The 12861-nt window shown below is 41.0% G+C and overlaps 1 protein-coding gene across 3 annotated transcripts in view; it reads right to left on the minus strand.

Annotated features, from left to right (window-relative positions):
- The window catches only part of ITGA6 (integrin subunit alpha 6), a 64324-nt gene that overhangs the window by 21782 nt on the left and 29681 nt on the right, over nucleotides 1-12861 (minus strand). For 2 of the 3 annotated variants that reach the window (XM_007431082.4, XM_007431081.4), the window contains exons 5-9: nucleotides 12594-12725; nucleotides 4574-4787; nucleotides 3391-3584; nucleotides 2771-2862; nucleotides 471-598 (exon numbers count right to left, since the gene is read on the minus strand). In XM_007431082.4, coding sequence (XP_007431144.1) covers nucleotides 471-598; nucleotides 2771-2862; nucleotides 3391-3584; nucleotides 4574-4787; nucleotides 12594-12725 — 760 coding nt within the window. Of the gene's footprint in view, nucleotides 1-470; nucleotides 599-2770; nucleotides 2863-3390; nucleotides 3585-4573; nucleotides 4788-9431; nucleotides 9549-12593; nucleotides 12726-12861 lie in introns of all 3 variants that reach the window. The other variant, XM_088135806.1, reaches the window with a different exon arrangement.

A 12861-nucleotide genomic window follows, 5' to 3' on the forward strand; every position in this document is an offset into this window, starting at 1 on the left:
TTGTGTAATAGTACATTAAAGTCATACCTATCCATGGGTAATTGGCTCCATCCCCCATCACTATTTTGCATCTAGTTCCACTCCCACCCACTATTTTGGGCCCATTTATTACTGGTATATTTTGAGGTTCTGATAAAAAAACAAAGATCTCACAAGCATGAAACTGAACCATACCTATTCTAGAGATTAGCAGTAGGGATGTTTCAAAGTTTAACACAGTTCCACATTTGAAACCATCTAAAACTATAGAAACAGTCTATTTTGCAGTAGAAGCAACTGATTTACATAAAAATGGACACTTCAAAGTCAAGTCACTTTGAATTCAAAATATTCTGCACACCACTAAGTAGACTTAAGAATTGTTATGGAGTCAATCAGTCTTACAAATTTGATAAATAAATGAATAAACTTATTTTAAGAACCTCTTTTATTCATGGGGACAGTTAAACCACAATAAAGAGGGCACATACCTGTAAACTGAAACAGAATCTGAAAGAGACCCGACAGCAATGTCAGGGTAAGAGTTTCCATCAAGATCCATATTTCCAGTGATAGAGTAACCAAAGAATATGACATTATTTGTCCCGCCATCAAGAATCTAGAAACCCAAAACAAAAGCATACAAATGTCACATAATAAAGTACCTCTTTAACCAGTTCATTTGTTCAACTTGTGGGGACCTATGCAGAGGTATCCACAAGATCAGATGCTTTCATCAACATGACAAAAGCAGCATTGCGCTGGAAGCTCCCTCCTTTTTGTGCATGCACATGATATCATAATGCAAGTACAGAAGGGCCACAGCTTGCATAACAACAATGCAACACTGCTTTCATCACTTAGCCCCCAGCCGTGACCCCATTTACAGACAATTCTTTATTTGTGGGGAGGTCCCTTTGAGTCAATCTTGGCCATTTCCCAGACAAGTCCATGCAGTTCCTTGGCAACACTGTGTAAGTTGTTTGCCACTGCCTTCTTCTGGGATGTTTTTCAGCTTCCAAGTCTAGGGTTGAGGGAAAGTGACTGGCACTTCTATCACCTATTAAATAGGTGAACAAAATCGAGAGTATGCTAGGCAGAATGAATGGAACAGGATGGATTAATCATTGGACTGCAAGTGGCAATTTCTTTCAAGCCTTAGGCCCTCTCCTATGTTGGCCACTGCATCTTCCTACACAGGAAACAGTATAAAAGAACATTCTGGTTGAACTGAGCTTTGTTCAAACAACAAAACCCTTCTGAACAAGGGTGTATTCTTTTAACCTTGTCCCACCTGCCAGTTGTGACTTACTCTTTAATCCCCATAATTAGTTTGTCCACAGTTTCTAATTCATCCCAGTTGCTATCCACAACTGATTATACATGCATAAGAGAGCGTCTCTTCATCGTTCTTGTCTAAATAGTAAGCTCTTATCAGAATTATTGACTTAAAAGTGAAAAATTTATTGATGAATGCTCAGAAAAGATAATCAATCTTCCCCAGATTTCCTGAATGTATAAACCTTATAAATCAAAATGGAAGAATCAGTGGCAATTAAGAGATATTATATCTGTATTTATATGAGGTCATGCTCATATAAGAAAAAATATGATTCTAAACAGAAAAGAACAATCAGAATCGTGAGTGCGAAAGAAAAATAAAATACAGTATTCCCAAATCTGGCAGGAAAGGACCCATGCTTAAATGTTGGTAGTCAACAGGCTCATTTAAGCAACCTAAATTAGAGCAACACATGTTGCTTCTGCAAGTGAGGCAGCCCTTGAAAAAAACCCAAGACTATATCTAATTTCCTTGTGTCAATGGAATGTTTATATGCTGCATGTTTCTGTATTTTCCCCCCTCTCCTTTCTACCCTTCAAACTTCGCATGGAAAGACATGAAAAACTGGAGCACAGAAAAAAAGAGAATAGGAAGGGGAATACATATGGTTCCCCCGTTCCCAACATTTTGGCTCCTGAGCATTCTTTTTGGAGGTGTGGTGGTTGGAAATAGTGATGCACCGTCAATAACATTGCTCTCCATAATAATTATGTTATTTGCAATGTGCAACACAATGCATTGCCTTCCCTCTACCAGTGCCATAACTTCTTCCCAACCCTGCATTGTTCTCCCAAGTTCATCACTGCCCGCCCTCCCTTCCTACCAGGTTGGAACAGCAGTTTTGATGGAGAGAATCAAAACTGTATTTTCTACTCATTGACTGCACTGCCCTGTGAGTCCATGTCATGGTAGCATGAATGGAGACCTAAGTCCATTCAATTCCTCAAGACAAGTTCAAGACTGACAAAAGATTCCAACTCACACAGGAATTCTACAGATATAGAAAACCCCTTTCATGCTATCATAAAAGGGCATGGGAAGGTGATGTATGACATGGCAAACTGATTATGATCCAACATCCTCCTCACATATTCACTGAATATAGAGTGGAAATGATCTGCAGAGAGCTAAAAACAGGGATAAAAGGTAGAAAAGAAACTGACCAGCCCTTCTGAAAGAAAGGAAGTAGGAAGGAAGATCCCAAAATCTTAGGCCAGGCAATCCTCTGGTTGAAATGATGAGCATTCAAGTCCAACATAATGAGAGAGAATCAAGTTGGAGAAGCTATAGGAAGGGCACAGAGGGCAATACAACACTAGACCAAGTAAACATAGCATAAAAAGCCAGTAAGTGATGGAAGCTGGTGGCTTCAGTGACTGGGCAGCTGTTCAGGAACAAGTGAGTAATGTAGTTTCACTATGCACAGAAGCAAATGTTGCAAGCTAGTACCTGTGCTGGCTTTGTGTTTATTCCATTCCTGGAGCCATGATAGAGATATACCTTGCCAAAATCTCCATCATATGGAGCCCCCACAGCAATATCTGTATTTTTAAAAAGAGGAAGAGAGGGAAAAAAACCAGAATGCTCAGTGTGATCTTCCTTATTTCTAAAAACTTCATGAATTGTCCATGTAAGACATAACAAAGGAAGCATACAAACCTTAGCAGGAAGAGAGAGAACTGTAAAATAACAAATCTAAAACTCCAACTATCAAATTCTAAAATATGCCACAAAGAACAAGTTTTGCAAGGTGCAAATTTTCTAAGGATAAATGCAGGTTTCAAAATTTGTGGATTTTAGAGAAAACACTGTCCAGTATTTCATGGTATTCACTGCTTTATGTCAGTTGCATTGACCAATTTTAAAATGAAACGTGGGATATAAATATGATAAACAAGCCACAGAAAAAAATAAATGAACAAAGAGAATTTTATTGGCTCCAAAGACTATGGATTAAGCATTATGTTGGATTCAAGTTTATGGATAATTTGAGCCAACTGCTAAATGTTAACAAAGAATCCATACACATTCAAATCCATACAATGCATACATGTTTCTTCCCTGCTTACCTGGAAAGCCATCTTTATTAACATCACCAACATTTTCGACTGCAATCCCAAACATGGAGTCTGTGGATCCATTGAGACGAATTGGCTTTACCCTGTCCCATTTGCCTTCCTGATTAATATACACGTAGGCAGCACCACCAATTTCTCCATCTCTGTCAAAATACTGTGGGGCTCCGACTACAATATCTTGCCAACTGAGAAAAATAGAGCAAAAAGTGGTTTTAAGCCCCCCCCCAAAAAACATACTCCCAGACAGTTACTAAGAGATAAGATCAGTCAAATGATCACTGTTCAATGCACACTGCAAAATGGGAAAGATTCCCTTGAATCAAGCTGGATACCTAGTGACTTCATGGATACATAGAGGTCTTTCTGGGAAAAGAATACTGAAATGCTGAAACTGAAAGTTTATCCTTGCTTTCAACCAGGTCATTTTTAAGCTTCTTCTTTTACCTATAACCCTGGAATTTTCTGGTAATTTCCAAATACTAACCAACTTTAATCCTGCTTTTCTTTCTTGCAATCAGCCAAAATCAGCTAAGTGCTAACCACCATGTCCACAGAACCATCTGCAGAGAAAAATCCCTTTAGTGCAGGTTCAAAAGTTTCAAGAATGAAGGGCCACTGCTGGCTAGGAATGATGGAAACTACAGTCATACACATCAGGAGGTCACCAAGTTGGGGAAGCCTATTATAGTGCTTTACAGTAGTGTGTCAGTGGTTGATTATCACAAGGGTCCTGCAATGCTGGTTGTTACAATTCCAACAGGTGGTCATCTCATGGCATTTATGAGATTCCTCTCTTTTGGACATAGACTTGCTTCTGAGTAAACATGGACATCACTCCACAAAGTTAAGTGTGGTTCAGATAAAATTCATGACCAAGATATAATTTAAACACAGAGGTATAAAATCCAAGCTCTCTATCATTGTCTCCCTTAGCCTTCCTGCACTTGATACCTGCCGCATGTATTTGGAGGACAGGATCTTTAGTTTAAAGTATAGGAGATCTGGCAGGTGGATTTTCCAAAAGGCATACAGGGGGTGTTGCATACTGCTGTGGTTGCCCTCTGCTGTTTCTGAGCTGCAGGGAAAGAGCCCAGTTTTTCTCCCACTTTGCCAGAGATGAGATCACACACCACAGAAAAGGAGCCGAGGGGGGCGGAGAGGAGAGGAATCTCACCCATCACTGTTGAGGTCCACAACTGCCACATCATAGCCAAAGGAAGAGGCCAGCCCCTCGCCTTCAAACATATGCACAGGGGACAAGGCCCGCTGGACGTCACTGTCTTTTTTCAGAAGGACCACAGCCCCACTATGGTTGGCTCTCGGAGCACCAGAAACAAAAGTGATGTCCTCCTGAGAAACAATCCCTTTCCCAGAGTCCAAAGAAAAACCTAAAACAGAACACAAATGTGCAGCTGAAGGCCTCACGCTGTGACCTGTAATGCCTGGGCAACTATTGTTATGTCAAAGGGGGCGTAGGAGAGTGCAGTAGGTATACCGACACATACTTCAGATCACAAGGAATTCTTTCCCTTTAAACAGGAGGCCCCCCGTTAAAGGAAAACCCACTCCCTGACCTCTGGGCACATCAAAGCACAAACTTCTCTTTGCCGGCAAATGTTGAAAGGCAAAGATGCAATGCATACACATACACACACATACACACACAGTATCTATCTCAGGATAGATTCTTTCTGTGGAGGCCCACATTTCCTTAGAAGTAATCTCTTGGGAAGCTATGGGTCACCAGTGAGTAAAGCCAGAGTTCAGATCAGCACCAGCTTTACCCCCCTCACACCTTCTTTCTCCCCTTGTTTTTTTGCAAGAGAAAGAGTAACAAAGTAGGACAGTTGAGATTGGGAAGGGCCTTCCCCATCTACCCAAACCTGCTGTATACAATTCCCACTGTCCCCAGCCCCTCTGGTTTGGATAAAGCTGATTGAAACAGAAAAAGTGGTACAGCAGTGACCATTTTTTCTCCACTCCATCCCTCTCACACACCCAGAGACACAAACACTGCATCCCATGTAGACCTTTTATGTCTACATGGGATCCATCCTTCAACGCATCAATGTGCACCTCAGGCATCCATTCATTTGTTTTCACATATATCACCCATTTATTTGCTCTCTTGCACATCCAGACACGCATCATAAAAGTAGCACACAGAAGAGGAAGAGGATAAAGAAGCCAGAGATGCAACAGATTGCAATTTCCCAACCTCTAATAGACACACACACACACACATACAATATATACATAGTACATACAAAGACAACTTTGTGCATCTTCTCAGATATATTAATTATGTATACAATCTATTTCCGTGAATAGTAAACTGTAAGAAAAAAACTACATGCTCTTCAAAATGACTGCCCTTTTCCTACAGCACACCCATGATGCTCAATGAATGTTCACACCCTCATGGAAAATGGCTCATGCTCTCACATCTCAAAAAGGGCATGCTTTGCCAAGAATGTCAAGTTAGGATTAATTTGCCAATCACTCTACATTCATTTTTATAGGACTCACACAGTCCCAGCACCAATGAACTTTGAGTTACCAAAACAGCAGTGGTGAAATTACCAGTGGCACCTGCAAAAAGTCCTTCAAGAATGTGAAAACAAAAAAATCAGAAAAGTTACATGCTTAAATAAATGTTATGCTCTGAACAGAACTACATGTTATGCACAGTGATTATCCTTAGCCACTTAACTGATGTTTTACCATTCCTCCAATCCACTGAGGAGCAGTTATAAAGCAGGTGCTTCCCTGTCTGCCTTTCCTTTTTTTAATTCTCCTTCCTGTCAGAACTGTAAATATTGGGAGCAAGTATCATCTTTAATCTCTGCCCCACAGCAACAAAGGTGAGAGATGCCTGGTGCTTACAGAAGTGGGATGCTGGGGGTGGGGGGAGGGGACAGCTTTGGTTGTTTCAAGACCCAGACAGCCTAGGCAAGGGGTGGGCAGAAATGGATCAGGACCCTTTCCAAAGAACACCTGGGGACCTTCCCAACAATTTGGAAAGCAATTCTACTCAGAGGCAGGTTTATGCCTGGAGCAAGGAAACAACCAAGGTTCTTGATATAATTGCTCCCAAGTGGCCTTTTGCTGTTAGCTGATCCTGGGAAGTCTCTTGTTTTACTGAGGACCTCCAGGAAATGAAGCCACAGAAAAAACATGCTGGCAGAGGAAGGTGAGAAGTGAATCTGACCAAGCACAGATACAAGCTCATGTTGAAGCCTACACCATGGTTATAAGAATAATAAGATGTGTGCTTACTTCTCCATTCTTACTGCATCAGTGTGTTGCCTTCCAGTGGCCTTGTTTAAGGTTGCCTATTCCGTTAGGGAACACTGAGCAGGAAGAACTACAGCCTGGCTGCTGGGACCAGTCAGTGTAATATTTTGCTGATAAAGTCACTCAAATTCATTCTAATATTGACTCTTCATGAGCAGAATCCAACGTGATGCCTTGAACAATGTCTTGCAATGTTATCTGGATTCTTTTCAGCCTGTGGACTCTGATAGAGAAGGTGCTATCTAGCATGACTTCTGTTACCTATGGGCTCACTGAAAGGGGGTTTTCACCAGCTATGAAGGGGGTGAAAGAGCACCCCCACCAAGAAACCATCCCTGTACCTGACAATTTTAGTTAACTATCACTGAGTCTCAATCTTCCCTTTCTTCAGAATGCTGTTGAGAAACAAGTGGAATATCAGATACAAAATGCTTTTGAGGAAGTGAATTATCTAGATCTATTTCAGTCTGGATTCAGACAGTGTGTTGTCTTTGGTTGCTCTGGGTGATGAGCTTTGTTAGGATCTGAATATGGTGAATACATCTCTCCTGGTCCTTGTAAATTCCCACTGTTAGTAAGTTAAATAGTTAAACAGTTAACTAAAACTATCAGGTATGGGGATGGTTTCTTGGTGGGGGTGCTTTTTCATTCCCTTCATACCACTGTCCATGGTATCCTCCTGGACCACTTGCAACTGTTGGGGGCTGGCATCACTGTACTTTATTGGTTCTATCCTTACCTGAGTAAGTAGTAAAGTTGGTAGCAATGGGGGAAAAGAGGTTGGCCTGGTAGGTCCTCAGTTGTGAGGCAGCACAGGGTTTGGTCCTCTTCCCCCTGTTGTTTAATGTTTATATGACACCACTGGAAGAAGTTATCCATCAGTTTAGGGTGAGATACATCAGAATAGCAATGATACTCAGCTGTACCTCTCCATCCTGAGCTAGGCTGGAGATGCAGTAGATATCTTGAACTAGTGTCTGGAGAATGTTTGGATGCAGATGGAATGAAACAGCTAAAATTGAACCCAAGCAAGACAGAACCACTGAAGGGGCCCCTACTGGCTCCAGTGACAGTTCTTGAAGAGGTGGCATTCTTTCCTTCCACCATTCAGCAGGGATGATAGCTTTAATGCTGTTCAAAGCCCTACGGTTTTTCCACTGAGAAACCCTGACTGTTTCCTATGGGGTCATGGGTAAGGTTACCTTCTCTACAATGTTAAGCCCCAGCACCTATTATTTAGACATTTAGAAATTAGATGAGATTAAAAGTGAAGCAATTAGTCTTGAATTCATGCACTGTATTAAGGGAACAAAAAAGACCCATTACCCAAATCTGAAGGAAGAGATTGTTAAAAGTAAACAACACTTGCTTCTCTCATATGCGATTTTAAAAAGAAATAAAACCTACTCCATCTCTTTCAAAAGAAAACCCCAAACCTTAAAGGTCAGTTACATGGGAAGAGGAAGAGTTTAATTAGACCCAAAGTGTTATCTAGTTGAGTTGATCCAGTTCACAGAAAGCAGTTGTTAGAATTCTTTTTAAGATGGAGGGGTAGGTCAGCAGGAAAATCAGTGGTAGTAGCAGGAAGATACTAAGATGAGGGTGCAGTAACAAGATGTTGAAAAGATTGGGATAAACAGACAAGCTGGTGGAAAACGCTGGAAAAATGGGTGGGCCAGCCAGCACATAAATGTTAAGAAGATGTGTTCAGCTCATCTCCAAGTAAGCCAGTTCCTGAATAAGGTATCAATCTCTGGAGAGCTGAAACTTCCTGTCATGCCTGTAGGAAGCCTGTCATTAAATGAGTGATTTGCTGAAGAAATTTAAAACTTTGGTTTTTAAGCAAATACAAGAGGGAGCATAAAGGCAATGATAAACTAAAAGCCACTAGAGCACAACACAAGGCTGCTGCTAACAGTGGATCCCCCTACTGAATTAACTTCCCTTTTCCATTAGAATGTATTATTCTCACCTACCCCATTTGATAACATTTCCATATAACCAACAATGTATATCATCAAAGGTATGGAAGAGGTGTTGGGGATATGCAATATCATATGGGGGATGGGGCAGGCACGTTGGCCCAGAGATTTAGGTTTTAATGACAGATCCACATTATGTATAACATGTAGTTCTACCCCACTTCATCTGCATCAAATTCAGTTCTAAAGAATATATATATGCATTAAAGTGAATTTGTGCCACAAATTATGTATTTTTTAATTCCTAGTTTTTTTAAAAAAAAATTTCTCATACCAAGATAAAAATTGCGATGTGCTGGAAACAAAAACGTTTGCCCTGTAGGAAACCCTGGATTGCTTCACCACTGCCTTTCCAATTCTGAATTTGAGAATAGCATTGTGAGATAAGAGGTTTGGGTAAGATGGTGATGATGACATATCGTACTTACTAAATATTCCAATGCACTTTCTTTGGTGCTACTATGTTCACCCAATTATTTCCTTTATTTGTTTGGTAAGGGAGTCACCCAAAGGATGACCATGGCTCCATAGGATACATTTCTAATAGGTCTTCTGATTCCACTATCATCTCTCTGGCTAAGCGAGCATTTGATAGCTTCCAGTTTTGTTTACCCAAAGCACCATCTTCTGTAAGTCTCTCATCTCATCTGCACTTTTTCTCAGACATGCTTTGACTTGAAATGGAAGTCAAATAATGATCTCTGGAGTGTCATGAATGAAGGCAGATGGGTTGGTGCTTCGGAAGTCACAAACCTAAGTAGCTATTCATCATCAAATCGGCAGGTTTGTCTACTCTGACACTGGGCGGCAGAGTTTTGTACACAAACTGATCAGGGTTGGCATAAGACACGCTTGTCATAAACAGAAGACCTGCAACAATGATTAGAGAAAGAAAAGACAGAGAAGAAAGGAGGACAAGTTAAGCAGCAAGCAGAAAAATAGACAGTTCCATGCAGTCTAGCTGAAGCGCTTGGGTACAAATAAAGGACAATAGTGAAGAAATACACTGTGATAGTATAGAGCAGGGATCAGCAAACTACAGTATTTCTGTAAAGGGCCAGGTCCTGCCCCTCCTCTGCCTCCGTGGGAGCGGCCAGCAGGTCTCCAGGCCAAGGAGCATGACAGACATTGGACAGCACTGGCCTGCCAGCAAGAGGCTGCCAATAGGTCACTGCTGCCACATAGGACACCCCACCCTTGGCCCTCGGCCCTGCCCCTCTCCCCAGGAGCTGGGCTGAGGCTCAAGCCTGGCAATCTGCTACCTGCTAGCCTATCCATTCTTAGCATGGAGACCATACAAAAACAGGCAACAGGCTGGATTTGGCCTAAGGCCATAATTTGCCAACCCCTAGTATAGAGCATTAATCAAGCAACAGGATAGCTAACAATAGCTTTCTCCAACTTGGCATTCTCTACAAGCTATGGGACTACAATTCCCAGAATTCCAATGGCCATGGTGGCTGGGAGTTTTGTGAGTTGTAATCCCAATATATGTCCATGTTAGAAAGTCAGGTCTACAGATAACACATTCTGGAATGTAAATAAAGCTGATGTATTTTTTCATTAGCAAACACTACTAAATGTCATTTGCCACACTTATTTTTAATCTCATTTGTGGAAAACTATTTTATGTAGCTTTCTCCCCAGCTTTCACCTTCCTGTTCCATACTAACTGTGAAAGATAGGTTTAGATGTTCTCTGCACTAGCAACAGAGGAACCAGTGGCAGACACAATGCTTATAGAAAATCCCACTCAATCCCCAGCATCTCCAGTGAAAAGAATGAAGCACCAGGTGATAGAAAAGACTTCTCCCTGTGGAGAAGAAGAAAGGAGGACAAGGAAGAACAAATAAGTAGTCTAATTTGTTGTCACCTCCCATGAATGTTCTAAGCCACATTAACAGTGATTCTCAATATGCATTCATAGACCTTCATTGTACTGATTCAGTAATTCTTATACCCTATCTTGAACACTTTATAGAAATCTCTGGTCCCAGGAGAAGCATGAAAAGAAAGCTTATCACATGAGGATTTGGGGAATGGGTATATTATTCCTGAGTACATATGGAATTAAATTGCTCTGGTGTATTTCAATCAAAAGATCCATCTCAGGTTTTTTAAAAAAAGCAACAAATTTGCTTCTTGAATTATATAGATTAAGACCTGTTACTCCATAACACCTATGGGCTCTTTTTAGCCATAACTCAACCCATTCTTGAAAATTTGAGTCTTTTTTTTTGCTCCAGAAATGTCCAAGTTTTCATTAGAGTTAGCATCAGTTTTGAGTTATGAACATTAAAAATATAACCTTTGTCAACTGCAATGTGAAACCCTCAAAACGCGGAGCTACATTTGAGGAAATAGATAACTCAGACATCTAGGGAAACCTGCAAGTTTAGGTAACTGAGCTCTAAGGAGCCCAAGGCAACTTAGATGGGGGTATCCCTCATTTTATCCTCACATCAGCAGCCCTGTGAAGTAGGCTGAGCTAAGAGCTACATGGTCCAACAGGGACTTTGAAGCTGGGTCTTCTCAGGCCAATATTCTAACATTATCAATATCAGCAACAATCCAATGTTGTTAGAACAGGAGTGTACTTATTTTCTTCCAGGACAAGGTCCATACTTGGGTTTTAAGGGGGGATGCTGAATAATTATCATTTCCAACAGTGACCAGAAGTTTGAGGAGGCTCAGGCCCAAACCAAACTTGATTTAATATATTGTTAATTGTAACTAAAATTAAACTATATTAATTAAATACTTAATATGGTTACTCCCCATATATTTAATAATCTTGCATCCCATTAGAAATTATAATTAAGCAACAACCTGCTGATGGGCACACAAGGCTTGGGGGATGGCTTCTATGCAAGACCGTAAGTGGAGTTCTCCTAAGTTAGGAGAACTATAGGACTGGAGAGATCATCTTCAGAATAGAGAATAAAATATTCTTCCATTCCTATCCTTTGGATCTACAGTCAGAGCAGTGAAATAAGCCTATTGCTAGGTGAAGTGAGGTTGTGGTGGGGATGGAGAAAGGTGTGTGTGACTGTGCATAAGAACACCACTTCATTCCACATCACAGGTACTGCAGGCTTGGGGAATAAAGTGATCCCAGATTGCAAAGTAAATCTGGAAGAGTTCACACCTCATACAACCTTTAGCTTCCATCTTATAGAACAGTTTTTAATGCCCAAAGGTATTTATTGGTCTACCACATACTGCATCCTTTTGTATACCCAAATGTACTTACAGCATCAGGATCCAGTGTGGTGTAGTCACCAAAGCTACACAGAGCTGTGCTTATTCTTCACTGTTTACATTAAGAACAACTGTTTTGCCATCTTTTTGAGAGTGCCATACAAACAGTCATTAGTTTGAAACCATGTTCAATGTCTCCCATCCCCCCAGCATCTAAAAGCACGTTAGCAATTCCCATGCATTGCAGAACTCTATCAAGAGAGCCACTAAATGTTTCAGGGAAGCCTCAGGAGTTAAGCGGATGATCCTGGAGTGCTACTTGGATACTTTTGCTGCAGATAGGCTTGTATCCTATTCAGCAACCAACAATTTAACAGAACTCCTGAGGCTCGGTGTTTGAGGTCATGTGACACAGATCTACTGATCCTCAAACCATAGCTCCTGTACATGAGAGTGAGTTGATAATCACAGCATAAGAACTGGCAACTTCACAATTCCACCTCTTAAATCTCTCTTCACATCAGTGGCTCTTAAGGATTCTACAGCCAGAGTGCCATCTGTGCTCTGGAGAAGGCCTAAAGATGGCTGGATGAATGGCTAAAGCTTTGATCAAAATGCAAGGCTTCCATAACTGAATTACCTTCTGGGAGCATTTGAATGGGACCATTCAGATGGCCATTTTTCGTTTGAGTTCTCTGAAGAGCTTAATCCTACCTAAATAACTGTTAGCAGGAACAGGAACCAGGGTCTCCTTTCGCAGGCTTTCACCCCCAACTTCATAAGGCCCATCATCAAAGATGCCCATTTCATCAAGGGTGTGATTCTTTTGTTCTGCACGAACCACGCCTAGAAGAATGAAATGGCAAAACAGAACAAAAACAAAAGATGGAATGAATGTTAAAGGAAAGGGGAACATTAAATAAAATAGAAAACTTTAAAATGGAAGGGGCAAGGAAACTTCAGTGAAAGAGAGTGGCCATAA

This window comes from Python bivittatus, unplaced genomic scaffold (assembly GCF_059951505.1).
Source record: "Python bivittatus isolate LINGU-HERP-01145 unplaced genomic scaffold, Pbiv_v1 ctg000200_np1212, whole genome shotgun sequence".
In the NCBI taxonomy this organism is placed as follows: Eukaryota; Metazoa; Chordata; class Lepidosauria; order Squamata; family Pythonidae; genus Python; species Python bivittatus.